General features: G+C 40.2%; 1 protein-coding gene across 4 annotated transcripts; it reads right to left on the bottom strand.

The window, feature by feature from the left end:
* Positions 1 to 1228: 1228 nt before the first annotated feature.
* LOC117412857 (uncharacterized) lies at positions 1229 to 13034 on the bottom strand. 4 transcript variants are annotated; one of them, XM_058996738.1, is made up of 8 exons: positions 12291 to 13034; positions 11414 to 11599; positions 11051 to 11149; positions 9236 to 9382; positions 5808 to 6065; positions 3710 to 3964; positions 2729 to 2824; positions 1229 to 2001 (listed from the first exon to the last, which is right to left on the bottom strand). In XM_058996738.1, exons 4-8 carry the CDS (start codon positions 9297 to 9299, stop codon positions 1769 to 1771), a joined length of 906 nt encoding a protein of 301 aa, XP_058852721.1. In that variant the 5' UTR covers positions 9300 to 9382; positions 11051 to 11149; positions 11414 to 11599; positions 12291 to 13034; the 3' UTR covers positions 1229 to 1768. The 4 variants fall into 4 exon arrangements, with proteins under 4 accessions (XP_058852721.1, XP_058852717.1, XP_058852718.1 ...); XM_058996734.1 differs by lacking the exons at positions 11051 to 11149; positions 11414 to 11599; positions 12291 to 13034 and adding an exon at positions 6290 to 6548 and having other exon boundaries at positions 9236 to 11044; XM_058996736.1 differs by lacking the exons at positions 11051 to 11149; positions 11414 to 11599; positions 12291 to 13034 and adding an exon at positions 6290 to 6548 and having other exon boundaries at positions 1859 to 2494.
* Between the last annotated feature and the right edge of the window lie 5770 nt (positions 13035 to 18804).

The following is an 18804-nucleotide window of genomic DNA, read 5'->3' as shown; positions in this document are numbered from 1 at the left end:
TAGTGGTTAGCGCTGCTGCCTCACAGCGCCAGGGTCCTGGGTTTGAAATCAGGCTTAGGGTACTGTCTGTGTGGAGTTTGCATGTTCTCCCCGTGTTCGCGTGGGTTTTCTCCGGGTACTCCGGTTTTCTCCCACAGTCCAAAGACATGCTGTCCAAGTTGATTGGTCGCTCTAAATTGCCCTGTGTGTGAGTCAGTGTGTGTGTGGTGCCCTGCGATGGACTGGCATCCCGTCCAGGGTGTAGTCTCACCTTGCGCCCTGTGTATGCCAGGTTAGGCTCCGGCTCACCGCGACCCTGTAAAGGAGTAAGCGGTTAATGATGATGGTTGAATGGAAATAAGTACTGAAGAACAAACACTGGTGCTGGCTTAAACATAGAGGCAGCCACTTCCATTTATTGAGTTGTTTTATTTTGGACTCAATGCATTATACATAAAGATGACATGCATCTGTTTTAGGCCTACATCCTCTCCAAATCAAAAAATACAAACAGAAAGTGAAAGATGGTGGTGCGCATTTGTGGTGCAGTTTTAGAGGGACATAAAAAATTGTTATAGTTCATTCCAGCGGTATTTGGCTAGTGACCACAGTAGCTAACTGGTTGCCAATAGTAAAAATGAATTTAACATGTTCACTTTCTTTTTCAGTCAATTCTAAAGCCGGGTCCATACCAGAACAATCAGTTGCTCAGCTTGATTGCGTGCAACTGAATCATTTCTATGCGGACGTTTCTGCAAGCAGTTGCGCAACTGGTTGCTTACAGTAGACAAGCTGTACTTTAGTGTGCCCCTACGAAGACCCACTCTTCATGAAGGCCTTCAGTCGGTGAGGTGGAGTCGATGGAGGAATGAATCCATCTGAAGGCTGCCGCAGACAGACCGGGACACCTTCCTCACCTGCCTCGAGGACCAAGGTTGGACCCTCGCTGATGCAGAGCCTAGGCAATATACTGTGTGCTGCCCCGGTCAGGGTGAGGTGGAGTTGCCACCTGCGCCGAAGAGGAAGAAGGGGAGGAGCAGCCATCCCCGGAAGAAGGTGAAGAAGCCGATGCGAGCTCCAGAACCCCAGTCAGGATTTGGGGAGTCTGAGAGGTCTTGTCATTATACTGTCTCAATTATCTTAATACTATTACTATACATAAAGGTTGTAGCCATGTACAACCTACAACAAATAAGTGTGATCACTTTAGAATGATCTGTTCAGATCATGTTGAATAAATCTATTGAGATGTCATAGTCAACCATGTTTAATATAACCAAGTTTAAATTACAAATGTGTGACTGCAATGGAGTATTATTTTACAGCAATCAACTTCAGAAAATACCAGAAAAGTATACAACACACATTAGGAAACACATCTACTTAAAAAAAAGAAAAATGAAAATAAAAAAAACTTTATTAATACACTTAATGCAATTGCTTTGCATATTTTAGATACAAAATTTATATGTAAAAACAAAACAGCAACTAGAACTGAATAGAAGCTCCTAAACTTAAAGCCAAAGAAAGTTAAAACTGACTTATCAAAACATTAAAACACAATGTTTTAATTATTATGCAAAGAACTAAGAAACAAAAAAATCACCATCCATGCGTGTATATATTTCATGAGAACTGAACAGCCTGTCGTGGTTTATTCCTTACAGATACACACACACATATATATATATATATATATATATATATATATATATATATATATATATATATATATATATATATATATATATATATATATTTATATTTATATATCAAACAATGCCTTCAATTATATATTTCTTCGTTTGTTAATAGCAGCATAAACCACGCTGTCATCCTGTTGTTGATTATTCTTGTCTTTACCCTTAACTTCATCATAAACCACAGATTTGTCATGAATAGGTTTCTTCTTGCCTTCTTTTATAACAACCTGGGCGTAAACCAGCTCACCGTCCTCTTTAGGCTTCCATTTGGATTTCTTTTTTCCACCTTTATTAACAACCTGAGTATAAACCTGGTCATCTGTTTTAAAAAAAACAAAACATAGATATAAAAGCAAATAACTTCCAGTGAACCATTCTGTGAAAAACTCTTGACACGCTGTTAAAAGCTGACCACTGGAAATACTGATAAAAAAAAGTTCACAGTTCTGCTTTTTTATGATGAGTGTATAAGAACTGTATGAGATGTGTGAAACATGTGATTTAAATTAGAGCTCATAGAATTTCACAAAGGAATGATAGTTTTGTGAAAACAGTGGAGTCTTTAAGAGTGTATTGTTTGGGTAATGTTTTTGTTGATTGTATCCTCCAACGGTAACACAAAAAGATGGAAAGAAAAGCATCTAGGCGTATTGTTCAAGCAATACATCGTTAGTTTATATGTTTTCAAATCCTCACCACCCATCCACTCGTTTAGATTAACATACACCTGTATACAAGTGAAAAAGTGACCTGTAGAGATACTTGCCGTGCTGTTCATCACTCCTGTTTTGTGTAATCACCGAATGGGCATTCTATTTATAACAAACAAGAAGAAACTATTATCTCGTGTTTCTCTCTCTTAAAGGAAAACTAAGATTCTTTTTTTAATGCTTAAGCCAGGAAGATTTGATTCTATCTATATCTGAGACACAACAGGCCTCAAAAGACACATGTGGGTGTTGTCTAGCACTTTTTTGCAACATGGCAAGAAACCTTCAAATCAGGATGCGTTGTTGTGCAAAAAAAAAAAAAAAAAAAAACCTCACCCTTCCTTTTTTTATTCTTACACATACACAAGAGTGTAAATGAAAGCATGACGATCACAAGAAGAGCACTTCCACCAAGGACATATTTAAGAATATCTGTAAATAAATAAAAATATGGAATGCTTATGCTTATAATGTTTTTCAATATGTTAATACACTCATTAAGCCTTTCTGTCCTAACTGGTAGACATGGTGTCTGTGCTAAGTATTTACCAAATTGTCAGTTATCAATACTGTATGGTGGTGTGGGTTTGCAGAGGTGCATTTAAAGTGAGTAAGACGGAGAAAGAAAAAGGTCTGTACAGGTCAGGTCATAAGAGACACATACAGGAGAGGAATGATGATCACAAAATAGCTTCACCACAAACATATGTCAAGGCACTAGGAAATATGAAATATAAATATTAAATATAACTCCACCTGATTATATACTATAGTAATTTATTAGCAGGTGAAGCCAGAGGAGTTGAATGGTCACATTTTCACAAAGTATCTCCACAGCAATGCAAGCAAGATCACAGCCAGTTAAAGACAAAACCAGAAGATCAACAGAGACAACATAACACAAAAATCTCAATATTGGAGGTACAGAACTAATTGTTTTTTGAAATCTCCTGTGATCTTCATGAATGTTTAAAACTGATGTCTAAAGTAGTGTCTGTGATGTGACCTAATGAAACGTATGTGATATGAAATGTCACAAACATTTGTGAACCTTTAGAACAGTACATTTGCTGTGTATCTTCATTTCTATATAATTGCATTGAACCGAATACTTAAATACATTTGAGAATGTAAAACTTAAACATTATCTTTAAGATATTTAGACAGTCAATAGATGTGTATGCAATGTTACACCTGTTTGATTTCTTAAATAGGCTACTGTAGGTGAATTCCAACACATCTGTAAATGACTAATCCATACAGTAATTGCTACCTAATCAATATTAACTGAAATGAATAAATAAAGAAATAAAGTACCAGCATCCTCTGCATTACTGGCATCACCAGGCTCTGTGGTTAAATTACCAGAGCAATTTGAAGAGCAGGTTTGTAGACTGCAAAATGCAATCCCATTTGTATAGTTTATTATTATCATGCTCTTATTGATTAAGAACTGAAAAGCCTCTCCTTCTTTGCCCCCAGATAATTCGATAACAGTCCCATTCTCCAGGGTGCAATGGAACTGGGTCTCTAGATTGGGCGTGGATGTTGGATTAATCTTGGGTTCAGAACCTGGTACAGAGAAATAGATTCAAGTTAGTGACAAGCTGTTCTCCGTGCAGGTTCTGATGAATGGGTTTGAGTTGACCATGCAGTCTTTCTGTTGTTACCTAGATTTATTATTTCTTGGTAGTTTGATATTTTTTAACATGTTTGAAATTGCTGGTAAACACATAAAAATGCATATAGTACCCTGGAAAAGCAAAAATATAGATATAAAAAAATGGTTAAGTGTAAACCTGGTGAGTTGCATCTATCCTTCCCCTATCTCTAATCTCCCTGTCAATCACTCTCCCTCTTCTATATAAGGCTCCTGTTTCCACTTCTGCCTTCTCTAGCGTTTGTTTGTTTTCGTACCCAACCTCCTCCCCTTTTCGTTTATGATTCAGCAGCCCTGCACTGGTCTCTCTCTCCTTCTCAGCTGTCGACGTGAAGTCTGTCTCGCAGTCCATCTATCTCTTTCTAATCTCTCTACTTCTTTCTTTTTAGCTCCAGGACTCCTGTAAGCTCTGTTCCACGATCCGGAGTCCCTCTAACTTTTTCCCTTTCAAGGCTCTCCTTCGGAGGTTCATTTGGTGCCTGTGGGTAGCTCCATGCCCAAGTCGCTCAGCTGCAGCGGCTCTCCGAGAGTCGGGTCCTGTGTCCCTTCAATCCCTTATGGGTAGCTCTGCTCCCAAGCCACCATGTAAGCAGCTCTCCACAGAGTGGGGGATTCTATCTATCTGTTTTGGGGTCTTGGGTCACCGGACCAGCCTTCAGCAATGAGGTTCTCCATCGCTGAGAGCAAGACTCCTGTTCTAACACTTTAACTCCCTTTGAGTATCATGGCGCTCTCTGAGCTGTCATGAAGCACTACACTTACCACTTACCATTGCCCGGTGAAACAGTTTAAACTGCCCTTTCGTGTGGTGGTGCGGTGCTATTGTTGTGTATCATAATAGGTCTCTATATCAAGTGTCGACCTCTGTTCTCTGGAAGGGGAAACCCAAAGTGTGAGAGTAACTGCATTTTTTAACTGATAAGTCAGAGATCTTATTTAATGTACAAACCTTATTTGGTGAAAGGACATGTAGCCTAGAAGAACTGCCTGTACATACTAAGAACCTGGTGGGCTTTATATAGTTCACAGTTTATGTGATTTACATACAAATATATCAGAAGCTTAACAATCTAATAAATATGTTAGATATCAGTATATATCATTTCAACAGGCAGCACCAGTACAGAATAATTAGCAGACTTCATAAATCGAGTAAAATGGTGATGAACCCTCATGGCAAATTAACATGAAACACACCTAACTGGTTGTAGTGATCTAATCCCTTCAATGCTTCATTACAGTATGCAATCCTAACACACCATCTTGAGTCAGCAGATTGTTTTAAATGATACCTTTCAGTTTGATTTAAAAAATACAGAACTGTGTTATGACCAGAGTTATTTTCTTATTTTATAGCACTATTCAATCCAACATCCTAAGAAGAGCATTCCCCTACCATACAAATATTAGTGTTCAGCAGAAGATTAGAGCTTGAGATGTTGAAACATAAAATAAAGAAGTGGACACACTATTAAAAATGAAACTGATAAGGTGTGGTGAATAAGTTCATTTCTGCTAAACTGTCTGCTCTACAGTATGAAAAGCAAATTCTAAAGTCACTTTAAATACATGGAGAAAAAACAATTGTATGAATACACAAGGCAAACTAATGCTGATATATTTACCTATACATTACCAGAACAACATGAGAAAGATACCAGGAAAGAAGAGTATACCCAGTCCCCTGTGATTTCAGTATGTGAGTTTGTACTGGATACAAGGAGAGGCAGATTTAAACATTAAATCATTTCTTACCTGAGCAGTTTGACTTCACAGAGTCACTCTTCTCTTCATTGATTTGGTTTTTAGCAATGCAGACAAGATCTCCAGTGACATTTTTCTTCAATATTACAATGTGTTCTTTATCACTGAAATAAGGAAGGCTGGTATTCAGTGGCACTCCATCTAAACTCCAGTTAAATGAAGCATTATCTCCTTTATCCATTGTGCAGACCAGCAGCACCTCCCCATGGGACAGACAGCTGGAGTGTACCACAGGCTTAGAGACAGGCTCTGAAAGAGAGTGGCCCGTTTATGTATACATTTCTTTTAATGGTTTTGTATCTCAAAAGTAGGCACACTGTGCTTGAGTCTTAAAAAATAACACGGTCCTAAAATGTCTACTACCTATACACTGTTTTTAATTTCTTAATAATTGTTGATGTGTCTGATATAGAAACAACAAGGCAGCTCTATATAAAGCAAGGCAAGACAAATAACATGTTTATTTTTCCTACCTGAGCAGTTGGTTATCACAGAGTCACTCTGGTTTGTGCTGACTTGGTTTGTAGCAATGCAGACAAGATTACCAGAGACATGCTTCTTCAATATTACAACATATTCTTCATCACTAAAGTAAGCAAGGCTGGTATTCAGCGGCACTCCATCTAAACTCCAGTTAAATGAAACATTATCCCCTTTATACACTGTGCAGACCAGCAGCACCTCCCCATGGGACAGACAGGTGGGAGTGTACCACAGGCTGGGAGACAGCCTCTGAAAAAGAGGGGCTTTTCAGTTAGGATTTACATCATGTTAAAACACCCCAAACCCACTTCCAACACCACACAGGGAAAATGCATTTGGCATCAGTGGTGTAGGGTGCCACATTTAAACTGTTTACTTCAACAGGTTTGCATTCCCATTTGTCACCTTTTACCTTTGTTTTAACCACCCTTATTATCCTTGATGTAACCAGGCGACATACAGTATTAATGAAGTTAAGATCCATGTAATAGCAGCTCTTGTTCACATTTAAACAAATCAGGAAATGAATCTATCTACTTTTGAATCTATCTGCTTTCTAGGCATCTACTATATGGCACTTAATGTTAAAACAATAGACGATTATCAACCCTGTACTTTTTGATAAATGTTGAAGGATGTGTAGGAATAAAAAGATTTGAACAGTACAACAAAGCCTGAAAGCTATGGATTGCCTCTCCCTATTTTCACTGCTGAGGTAATTTCAGGTTGAATGACAAGCCGATATCAAATCCATTCAGGAGTCAGTACATTATGATTCCTCAGTAACTCGATCACATGCAATCAGATCTGGAAATCCTAATGCAGCATTTACATTGAAGAATGTGGTTGGTGATGTGCTGAATTTGTATAGAAAGCTACTTACATGTATTTATATCTACCCCCCCCCCCCACACACACACCTTTTTTTAAACATACAATAATATACAGTACCTTCACCAGTACATATTGTCTTTTTTTCAGTTCATTTACTTACCTCTAATCTTTCTTTTTTTGTATGCACCCATACAGATACGCTGATCAGTTATCTACCGTTCTATACTGTTGGTCCTCAGATCACAATACAACAAATCAGGTTTCTCAAATCTCAAAGAAGTTTATGACAAGATTTTTAAATAGTAAATGTACCGATTGTTAGCTGGAGTTTATCCCCATGCTCACAACTCTAATAGCTAAGTATTAATATTTTTTAAAGGGACAATGCCATTTAGCGTGGTACAGTATGTAGATATGATCATTGTTCATCATAATTTAGTATAAAGAAGTATTTTTTTAATGATATGCTGTTTTTAGTTAGGGCTGCATGGGTGCCTACTGTATATCCTTTGGAGATTGCACATGAAAAGCAGTTTGAAACCTGCAAGTTCAGTTGAGGCAGAAGATCAGCAGTTATTATAAATATGTTTCCAAGATAAAAACCACGTTAAAGGACTTTGTTTTGTAAAACTTGTAACCATTTGTTATTATTTCTGCTGGTACTTGTCCTATCATTAAATGACAATTTGACTTTTTAAAATAGCATGTCAATTTATTTTACACAGTTTAAAATAGTTTAAATTTCTCTTAAAACATTAGAAATCAATGTATTTATCTCTGCACTTGTTTAAGACATGTTTAACTTGAGAAGTGGCAACTCGCCGTGAATATAAACCTGCATGCTTCCCTTAAATATGCTAATTCCACCAGTAGTAAACATATCCACAGAGTAATCTCCTGAATCATTTTTCTGAGTCCTGTCCAGTCTGAGGGTTCCATTAGCAAAAATCTCAGCCCTGTTTATATAAGGATTATTGAAGACCATTTTGTTATCCTTAAACTCACCAATGCGATTGTCTCCCTGCTGGGTGTTTATTGATAAAATACTACAATGTCCAGAGCCTTAAAGCAAAAGTGATTACAGTGGTGTGTATCACTTCGGTTTTGTAAAATCCCACGGGTTTGACCCGCAACCAAAAAGTCCAGTTTTATCACCCACACAAAACACACAGACACAGACACAGTTCCTACGGTGCGTGATTTAAGTGCTTGTGGTGAAAAGACAGTTCTCAGTGGAAAGTGAAGTGCTGGTGTCCGGGTTTAATGCTGGCCTGCGGCTGCAGCTCCGGATCGTGTTAGTAATCTTTTAGACAAACGAAACAAACAAACAACGTTTTGCAAAACAGACTAACAGAACACTCACGGTTATTACATGCAGGGACTCCTTTTTACGTTCTTTCCTAACCATTCACAAAAGGAACAGATCACGTCAGCTATGACCCCTATTTATATCCTCGCTCATGACCCCTACGTTAACGAGCGCATCCGCTCCTCCAATCCTCAGATGCCACACAGTTTACTGTCTGGGTCACTGAGTTTGGATACCGTAGGTTCGCCCCTTTCGTAAATGACCAACTTCCACCTACCCTACGGAATAAAATGTCGTGCCATTTAGTTAAGGATACTCTGTTCTTTTTACACAGTGCCCTCACAGGTCAAGAGGGAGATCTAAGAATCATTGGATCTCTGTCACAGTCAGTTACATAATGTGAAAGCAAATCATTTTTAACAATTCATATTCGAATACATAGTAATTACACATTCAATTATGTGTATTTAAAAAAAAAGAAAAGGTTTATATTTACATATATCATGGGTGCAATGAATACAGCAGCATGCAATGAACAAAACAAACTATGTTTTCATTATTTATCCATTACTGACGATGTGTTTATCAAACCAACATTTGCACTGCTAGTATTTGCATTCCTCCTCATCCAAAAAAACCTAACTGAATTGGAGACATTTTACAAATGTAAAATAAAAACAAATAGGAATACCGTGATCTCACATATGTAATTGCATATTTAACTTATTTTAGTCTGTTTCAAAACACGTCAAGCAAATATTAGAATGAAAAATATTTAAAAAAAAATACTTACCATAGGCAATTAAAGGAACAACCAAGATGAGCCCAAAAGGAATGCATTCATTAAGTTTTGCCATTGTACGTCCAGTGCAGAGTTCAGACAAACATCAAAGATTTAAACTTCGCTGATGAAAATAGGTACAGTTCTTCTAAACAGGAACTAAATGAATGTGACCAACATGTACATCACACTATTATTAACAGTTTTCTTTATTTGGATTGTTTGTTTTCCTTATCAACCACCCCAAAGCCACTCTCTATTTCCACCAAACCTAGATAAAGAGGAACAAGACACAGATCTTTTTATAACCTTACATTGGCGTGTGTCTTTCAGTAGATTCTCAAAACAGACGTCAGAGAAATAATGTTGAAACCAAGCTCAGTTTACCACCAACCACTCAACATTATTGTATTTCCTCATCTTCCCATTTTGCAAAAACACCCCTGGTGTCTTCTACTAATCCCAGGGTACCACTGCTTTCTCATTTAAATCATGTGCACACATAAATATGGTTTGAGCAAAGAAAACAGAAAATGCATGAGGAAATGAAACAATGTAATATGAAAAAGAAACTAAAATAATTTTCAACAATTACATTCAAGGTGGTTCAGTGTTTCCAGTCACCTTTGCAGAATCCTGTTTTGTAAGGTGAAATGAAGAACAAATGCTGCACAATGCCCTTCTGCATTGCTAGTTATTATTATTATTATTATTTATTTCTTAGCAGACGCCCTTATCCAGGGCGACTTACAATTGTTACAAGATAACACATTATTTTTACATACAATTACCCATTTTACAGTTGGGTTTTTACTGGAGCAATCTAGGTAAAGTACCTTGCTCAAGGGTACAGCAGCAGTGTCCCCACTGGGGATTGAACCCACAACCCTCTGGTCAAGAGTCCAGAGCCCTAACCACTACTCCACACTGCTGCTAGTAAATGAATAATATTTCGGGTACTACTGCTCTTGAAGACAGATTGCTCATTACAATTATCTGTTGATCAGATATCTCGATAGTTTAGAAGGATATTTAGTGCCCCCATTCACCCTGTATTCCTAGATCAACACCTGTAAAACTCAACTCTTCCCTTCTGGACAACACAGCACTCTGCCTTCAATGCACTTTAACTTGCACTTATCTGCTCCCTATTTTACTGCATTTAATCCTGAAGCCAATCTGTAGTATTTTGTATTTGCACTCTTATGTAACCCTGACATAACTATCAACACTGTTATCTGCTCTTGAACTGCCCTGATATCAAATCGTACTGTGTTTTGTATTTGCTCTTATTAGGACTGAAGTCATTGTATTTTGCTCTTAATTGTGCTGTAATTCTTGATATGTATTTTTTGGTATACAACTGTAAGTAGCCCTGGGTAAGGGCGACTGCTAATAATAATAATAATAATAATAATAATTTGAAGTTATTTGCTCTTGAAACTATAATTTTAAAGCCTTCATTTAAAAAACATGCAACCTTCATGGACCCTATATTTCTGATTAGAAATGAACTGCAGAAATGCATTATTGCTGTTCTGGTGTTGGGCAGACTGCTTGTCTTAAAGGTAATCTACAGAGGCAATACAATTGTATAGTCATGGTTATAGAGCAGGCATGTACTATAACAGAACAAACAGCAGTCAACCAATCATGATTAGTGGATGAACTGCATTGTCTTTCCGTATGTTAAGGAAAAAGTATTGTGTATTATCAGTGGCAGCCTTCTAGCAATGGTTCGTAAAAAAACAAACCTAGTATACATATTACAACCAAGGGGGAAAATGAAAGAAAAAAAAAACATTAAACATCAAAGTTACTTCTCACCTTTATTTTGGTTTATGGTTTTTAGTTCTTTTAATATAAGCATGAAAATGATTATCACGAAAGTTCCAGCAAGACATACCACTGTTGCTACTCGACCTGCTGTAACCACAAAAAAAACCAGTAAAAAAAAATGTACAAATTATTTATGTTAACTGTACTGTAGTTTATCTTGACAGCTCTCACTTTGTCATATTTATATTTTCATGTGTTTCTGATGTTATCTATGTGCAGCAACACAGCAAGGGACTACTTCAATTCTATGTAATACATGTATATCCATCTTTTCTAGTTTGTTTCTGAAAATGATGCTAAATGCACATCAATTCTAGATCTTCCATACAGCATACATGTAGTGTTTCTTACCTGAGCGGCTCCTTTTCTCAACAGCAACAGTGCAGATAAGATCTATAAGAACAGTTTCCTGATCGTTTGTGTTTTTACTTGGCACTTCATTCCAGTGGAAATATACACTGTCCCCCTCCTCTACTCCGCAGACCAGTGCTGCTTCACCAGGCATCACACAGGTAGAGTTTTTCTCAGGCTGGGAGACTGTTTCGGAAAAAGACCATTTGTAATGCAAGACAAGGATTTATTCCTTATATTATTAATGTTGCTGGTTGAGAGCTAGATTATTTTAGAAAGTCCTCTTTTCCATCTGGACACTTATCACTCTTCCTTAAATGCACTTTACTTGCTCTTATCTGCTCCCTATTTTACTGCATTTAACCCTGTACTTTAGAGTACTGTAATCTGTCAAGTGTAATTTAATCTGTAGTATTTTGTATTTAATTATATCCTGATGTAACTGTCACTGACACTGTTATCTGCTCCGTTATTGAATCGTATTTTGTCATATACTTGCACTTGCTAGAACCGAAGTGATTGTATTTTATCTTGCTCTTAATTGTATTAGTACTTGTACTGTGATTCTTGAAATGTATTTTTGTTTACGACTGTAAGTCGCCCTGGATAAGGGCGTCTGCTAAGAAATAAATAATAATAATAATAATAATAATAATAATAATAATAATAATAATAATAACAGGGAGAGTACAATGAAGGGACAAAGCAAACTACACTGAAACAGTAGCAGTACATGAATACAATACAATGTTTCATCATTGGTTGATTCCTGCTCTCATTCACTGTTATAGAATAACCTAATCTGCAAAATGACACACTTACCGTAATACAGGTAAGTACAACATGTCACTTAAGAACGGGCATAATAAAACCTCACCTTGTGTGTGCAGATGGATGCTTTCCCTGAGTATATTTATCCCTTCCTTATTAAACACCTCCAGCAGGTAAAGTCCAGTGTCATTGTTCTTAATCATGGCCAGCTTGAGGGTCTGTCACAAAGACGGCCGGAGTGGGTGGCGTCAGACCAGAAGCAGGAAATAAATAAACAGAGAGATGTGGTTTGGTGAAGCTGGGCGCGTGATTGCGCTCAGCATTTAATAATTAAACAGAACAGAACAGAAAATAAAAGGTTTGAACAGACAAACACGGGACACGGCACTTGCGCCAAAATAAACAGGTAAACAAAACGGACTAGACAGTAAACAGAGCACAGACAGACAAACGAAACACGGTGAGTGAGACAGTTATTCACTTTATATTTACGTTCTTACTATTTAGTTTCTCCTTCTCCACACTCGTTCTCCACTCACCGAACACCTAACAACCTCGAGTGAATGCTACGTGTCTCTATATATACTGTTGTGCTGGGATTCAATTACTAATTAATTATTCACTTGAATCCCAGCACGTGAATTAATTACGTGCAACCCCGTGCTCACTTATTACATTTAACCAGCACGTGAAGTGATTTGTGCCCTCCTCGTGCCTAAATATACATTTTTAAATACACGTGAAACACAGACCCGTTTATATCCCGTGTACCAATCTCTATACACCAACATTAACACACGCACGCAACATACAACATATAACACACAAATGCACACAGGGGCGGGGCACATTGCCACATAAACCCCCCCCCCCCCCCCCCCCCGTGCAAAGCACACATGGCCTCAACGGCCACCTCCCCCCTTTAAAATCCAGCAGTCCAGGCCAAAGTCTCGGGCTGGGAAGGGAGGCTTCCAGGGGCCCACAGGTGGCAATGTTGCCAGTAGCCAGGCTACTTCAGCCGGGGCAGTCTTGGCAGTGGAAAAGCTGCTTGGGGAATGGTCTCCTGACCTCCCCTCTTCTTCGTAGCCGGCAGCTCCCTCTTCCGGGGCTCCGGCCACAGTATCTTCTGCAGCACAAGTGCTGCAGTGGGAGCAGGTCTCCGGACCTCCCCCACGATCTCCGGCAGCGAAACTGCTGCAGTGGGAGCAGGTCTCCGGACCTCCACCACGCTCTCCGGCAGCGAAACTGCTGCAGTGGGAGCAGGTCTCCTGATCTCCCCCACGATCTCCGGCAGCGAAACTGCTGCTGGGGTTGGTGGTCTCCAGACCTCCTCCCCCTTCTTCGTGGCCGACAGCTCCCCTTTCTGGGGCTCCGGCCACCGTACTCCCTGTGGTGGAGGTACGGCGAGCAGAGACAGCTCCTGCTGTTCTGCTTCTGGCAGTGGCGGAGGCAGAGGCAGCTCCTGCTCCTCTGCTCCTGGAAGTGGCAGAGGCAGCTCCTGCTCCTCTGCTCCTGGCGGTGGTGGTGGCGAAGGCAGAGGCAGCTCCTGCTGCTCTGCTCCTTTCGGTGGAGGTGGCGGAGGCAGAGGCAGCTCCGGCTGCTCTGCTCCTGCCGGTGAAGGTGGGAGCAGCGTGTAGTCTCCTGCCGATGGAGGTGGGAGCAGTGTGTAGTCTCCCCCTTTTCCAGGGGACTGGTGCTGCTCTGTCTCTCTTGCAGGGAACTGGTGTGGCTCCGCTTTTGATGGGGAAACCAGCAGGCATTCTTCCTCTGCTGGTGGAGGTGGAACCAGCAGGCATTCTCCCTCTGCTGGCAGCTTGGGTCGTAGGGCTGTGGAAGCCCCGACTTCCCTCTCTTCGGGCTGTGGACGCACCGACTCCTCCCTTTTGGGCTGTGGACGCACCGACTCCTCCCTTTTGGGCTGTGGACGCACCGACTCCCCCCACTCAGGCGTAGGACATTCGGGCTCCTCCCACTCAGGCGTAGGACGTTCGGGCTCCTCCCGCTCGGGCTGTGGACGCTCGGGCTCCTCCCGCTCGGGCTGTGGACGCTCAGACTCCTCCCGCTCGGGCTGTGGACGCTCAGGCTCCTCCCGCTCGGGCTGTGGACGCTCAGGCTCCTCCCGCTCGGGCTGTGGACGCTCAGGCTCCTCCCCCTCGGGCTGTGGACGCTCAGGCTCCTCCCGCTCGGGCTGTGGACGCTCGGGCTGTGGACGCTCAGGCTCCTCCCGCTCGGGTACTCCTCACATCGCCCGCACCAGCTCGGTGGCACCTCGGAGCAGTCCCTCCAGCGGTGATCCACCTCTCCGCACCAGGTGCACCAGGGGAACAGGTTCTCTGGCTCCTCTGGCCGCTGTTGCAGTTGTGGTTGGGGCGGTGGGAGCAGCAGTCTACCCCTCCCTGCTAGTTGTGGAGACTGAGGCGACCCCTGCTCCTCCCTCTCCTGATGGACAGGGCAGTGGGCCACGAAGTGCTCACCTCTGCAGATGGGGCATAGTTGGGGTAGCTGTCCGAGGGGGTACCAGGGGCAGTTGGTGCTGGAATGCCCAGGCTCAGCGCAGCAGTAACACCCGGGCTGCTGTTCCTCCGGCTGGTGTTGTGGTTGCTGTTGCTGCTGCAGCTTTCCTTTCCCCCTTCTCTTCTTACTCCTCCTCCCCACCTTCCTCTCCTGGGCCGGTTCCTCCTCCTCCTCACCTTGGAAGGGGCAGATCGCCACCGTGTGTCCGTAGACTCCACAGGCCATGCACCAGCCTTGGTCCTCGAGGCCCCCGAGGAGGTCCTCCAGGTCCCGGCAGCCGTCTCTCCAGCCTTCCATTTTCACTTTTTTTTTTTTAAAACAGTCCTGTGTTTTTTTTTTTTGTTTTTTTTTTTTTAAAACACAAAACCCCCTCTCCTGGTCTGACGCTTGGAGGCGCTGTTTATCCCACGATGACACCACGTGTCACAAAGACGGCTGGAGTGGGTGGCGTCAGACCAGAAGCAGGAAATAAATAAACAGAGAGATGTGGTTTGGTGAAGCTGGGCGCGTGATTGCGCTCAGCATTTAATAATTAAACAGAACAGAACAGAAAATAAAAGGTTTGAACAGACAAACACGGGACACGGCACTTGCGCCAAAATAAACAGGTAAACAAAACGGACTAGACAGTAAACAGACAGACAAACGAAACACGGTGAGTGAGACAGTTATTCACTTTATATTTAGTTTCTCCTTCTCCACACTCGTTCTCCACTCACCGAACACCTAACAACCTCGAGTGAATGCTACGTGTCTCTATATATACTGTTGTGCTGGGATTCAATTACTAATTAATTATTCACTTGAATCCCAGCACGTGAATTAATTACGTGCAACCCCGTGCTCACATATTACATTTAACCAGCACGTGAAGTGATTTGTGCCCTCCTCGTGCCTAAATATACATTTTTAAATACACGTGAAACACAGACCCGTTTATATCCCGTGTACCAATCTCTATACACCAACATTAACACATGCACGCAACATACAACATATAACACACAAATGCACACAGGGGCGGGGCACATTGCCACAGGGTCCCATTGGGAAACACCTCTGCTCTGTTTTCAAAACCAAAATAAGGCGTAAACTTTCCATTTTTAAACTTCGCCAAGTTTTGGCTGTCCTTCTTCCACAACAAATTAGTACAATTCCCATTCGCTAGTTGAAGGAACACAGGTTTCACCCGACACCGAATCACACTTTCTTTACTGTTTTCTCCAACAACTGAAAAAAATATATATATTATCCATATACTTGTAATATGTCTATATTCAAACACCTAATGGCGTATATGATAATATACTGAATGGATAAAATCCAAGACAGTGTTGAGGATGTTATACTGTTGAGCAACAGTGTTGTCTCAAAGTACACTTGATGGGTCCTCTAGTTGTAGCTATTTTAGGACAGGTGCTTTGGTCTTTCCTTGTTTTAAAGTCCTGTTTTTAATAATACATTCAGTTCCACTTCCACTTTGAGTGTGACTTCAACCTAATGTGTCATTCTGCCCGGCTCCTGTTGCTCCGGACCCTTTGTGACGTGTTCCTCTAGAGCAGGGTTTCCCAATCCTGGTCCTGGGGGACCTCTGCGTCTGTTGGTTTTCATTCCAACTGAGTTCTTAATTACTTAACTGAACCCTTAATTGAACTATTCATTAGCTTAATTAGACCTTTTTTTAATTGTTTTCAGCTTTTAAACAGTTGGGGATTTCAAGTTAACTATAGAATTTTATAAGTAACTTGAAATTGGCAACCTTTTAGGAGCTGAGAACAATTACAATTATTAGTTCAATTAGGGGCCAATGCAAAATCCTTTTCTGAGTGTCTGAGGTGAATACTTTATAAGAAAGTCTGTTTTAACTAGAGGGATCTGCAATTGAACAACATGCGCTTTGTCAGGGACATGACAATTGAATACATTTCAAGTTTAAATAATGATAATAATAATAAATAATAAATACAAGCTTACTCAATTCCTCTACATGCAAGATCAATTGCATGCAAGATCAGCACTATTTCAATTTTGCCTTTACTGGCTGGTTTCAATAAGCATTTTTTCTCAACTTACTTTTTTAGTAAGCAGGCATGAATACATGAAGCATTTTTGTGCTGAACCCTCCAAAACTTCATACTGATTGAGGAAGACAGAGAAACAAATCTGTAGGCAAGACAAACAGTGAGGAATAGCTTAATGATTTCAAGAGCTAATTAAATAAATAAAAACAAATAGAGAACAGCAGACAAGGACACATAGGAAATACAAATGAACAGGATATTAGTGCAAGATATCAGCAACAAAAAAAATAGTCATCTTGATAACAAACAAACAAAAAATATATACAATATGAGTTCAGGCAGTGTCAGAGAGAGGGACAAAGGGTGTACATACCTCTCTGGATCTCAAAAGGGAAAAGCAGAGCTGAAGCTCAAAAACTAGGACCACGTCATCAATTTGCGGCATAAAAGCAAGTACATTCTGATGATGTGAGTTACTGAATTTATAGCAGCATTTTTAGACTAAATCTCCTTTTTTGTATATATTTAACGCAGTGGCATTTTTAGACTGCTTTGCTACTGCTTAATAACCAGCAAAGACTATAATAAACTGCAAGACTGTCCAGCTACCAACCCCTTTAACCCATTGTTTATCTATTCATACCATGGCTGAAAGGGGGGCCCCATTTGTCCACCACATGGCCACAGAGGGGTAAGGCCAGCCCTAATATATATATATATATAATTTATTAAGTTCAGGAACAAAAAAATATTTACCTTGTGTGAACAGAAAACAAAAAACGATCCATTGTGAAAATCTTTGATTAGAGCAGATCATTATTAGGTCCTGTAGAAGTAAAAGATCTTACAAGCAACAAAAGCTTTAAACTGCCTTCTTAAGGATCAGAGCAATCAGTCACTCTGACAGTAACTCTGCTTGGTAATTGTGGCTGAGGAAGTGGTCACAAATGGAACGTTCAGTAATATTAAAGACATTGCAAAAGTCTTGTAAAGATAAACAGGTAATTATACATTTGAACTAAACATGAGAAAACTTAAAAGCTTTGAAAAGGTTTATATAATGTATTGGAAAAGATGGTGCTTTTTAAAACTGTTAAAGATAAAGCTCTAACACGTAATGGTTATGAAGTACAGGGGATTTAAGATGACTGTCCATATACATGTACTATATAATATTCTTAGTATAACACATTGTTATAACACATATTGTAACAATATGCCATTTATAGCCCCATTTGTAGTAATTTCTCCAATTGATCAGCATATACCCGAGCACTGCACCATAAAGCTGGTCAACATGGAGCATTGTTTTGTTCGTTTGTTTGTACGTTTGTTTGTTTTTGTATTATTTTTGTATGTTATCTGTTATAAATTGTGCTGGGGAGGATGAGCATTAGTAAAAGATTGTCAGCTAATCAAAATACTATTATATCATCAGTGATCTAGGTTCTGCTATGCTCTGGAACCCAGGTGGTTAAATGCTTTAGAAGTTCAGGATGTTACCGTGGTGGTGCACAGTGTCTATTCCTACCACACCAGTCATACAGTAAAGGGAACCTGGCAAAAAACAGCACATCACTTCCCCTTCACTGCATTTCAAACTGATCACTTCACATACAATAAGGAGTGCAGATAGCATACTGTTTGAATGGGTTCTTTTCCTTCATGGACCTAAAACTTGAATATAGTCAATGCTCAACTGATTACCAGCCTGCTCTCAGAGGCTGTTCAGTATGTTTCACTTTTATAGTCACCTAAGTTATAACTACTGTAAGGAAGACATTTCCTGTTTTAAGAAATTCCTAATAAGACTTTTTCTAGATAATAAATACAAGTAATTATTAAATACAATTTGCACATCTCTTGAAGAAATGTAGTAATTTGTGTTGAATTATCTGTCAAGTTCCCTATAAGGCACGTGTCTGGGGATGTGTTGCTTCAGACTGAAATCGAATTTTTGTGAATGGAGTTCTGTGCAAATGCATTGGAGCTGCCCGCATAAAGAAGACTTATTCTAAAATAACATATAGAAACGTATACTATATATGAGCAACCTGCAGGGTATCCAACCACAGAACCCTTGAG

This window comes from Acipenser ruthenus, chromosome 23, assembly GCF_902713425.1.
Source record: "Acipenser ruthenus chromosome 23, fAciRut3.2 maternal haplotype, whole genome shotgun sequence".
In the NCBI taxonomy this organism is placed as follows: Eukaryota; Metazoa; Chordata; class Actinopteri; order Acipenseriformes; family Acipenseridae; genus Acipenser; species Acipenser ruthenus.
The sequence above is the reverse complement of the archived record's forward strand: the minus strand, read 5'-3'. Positions and strand labels throughout refer to the sequence as shown.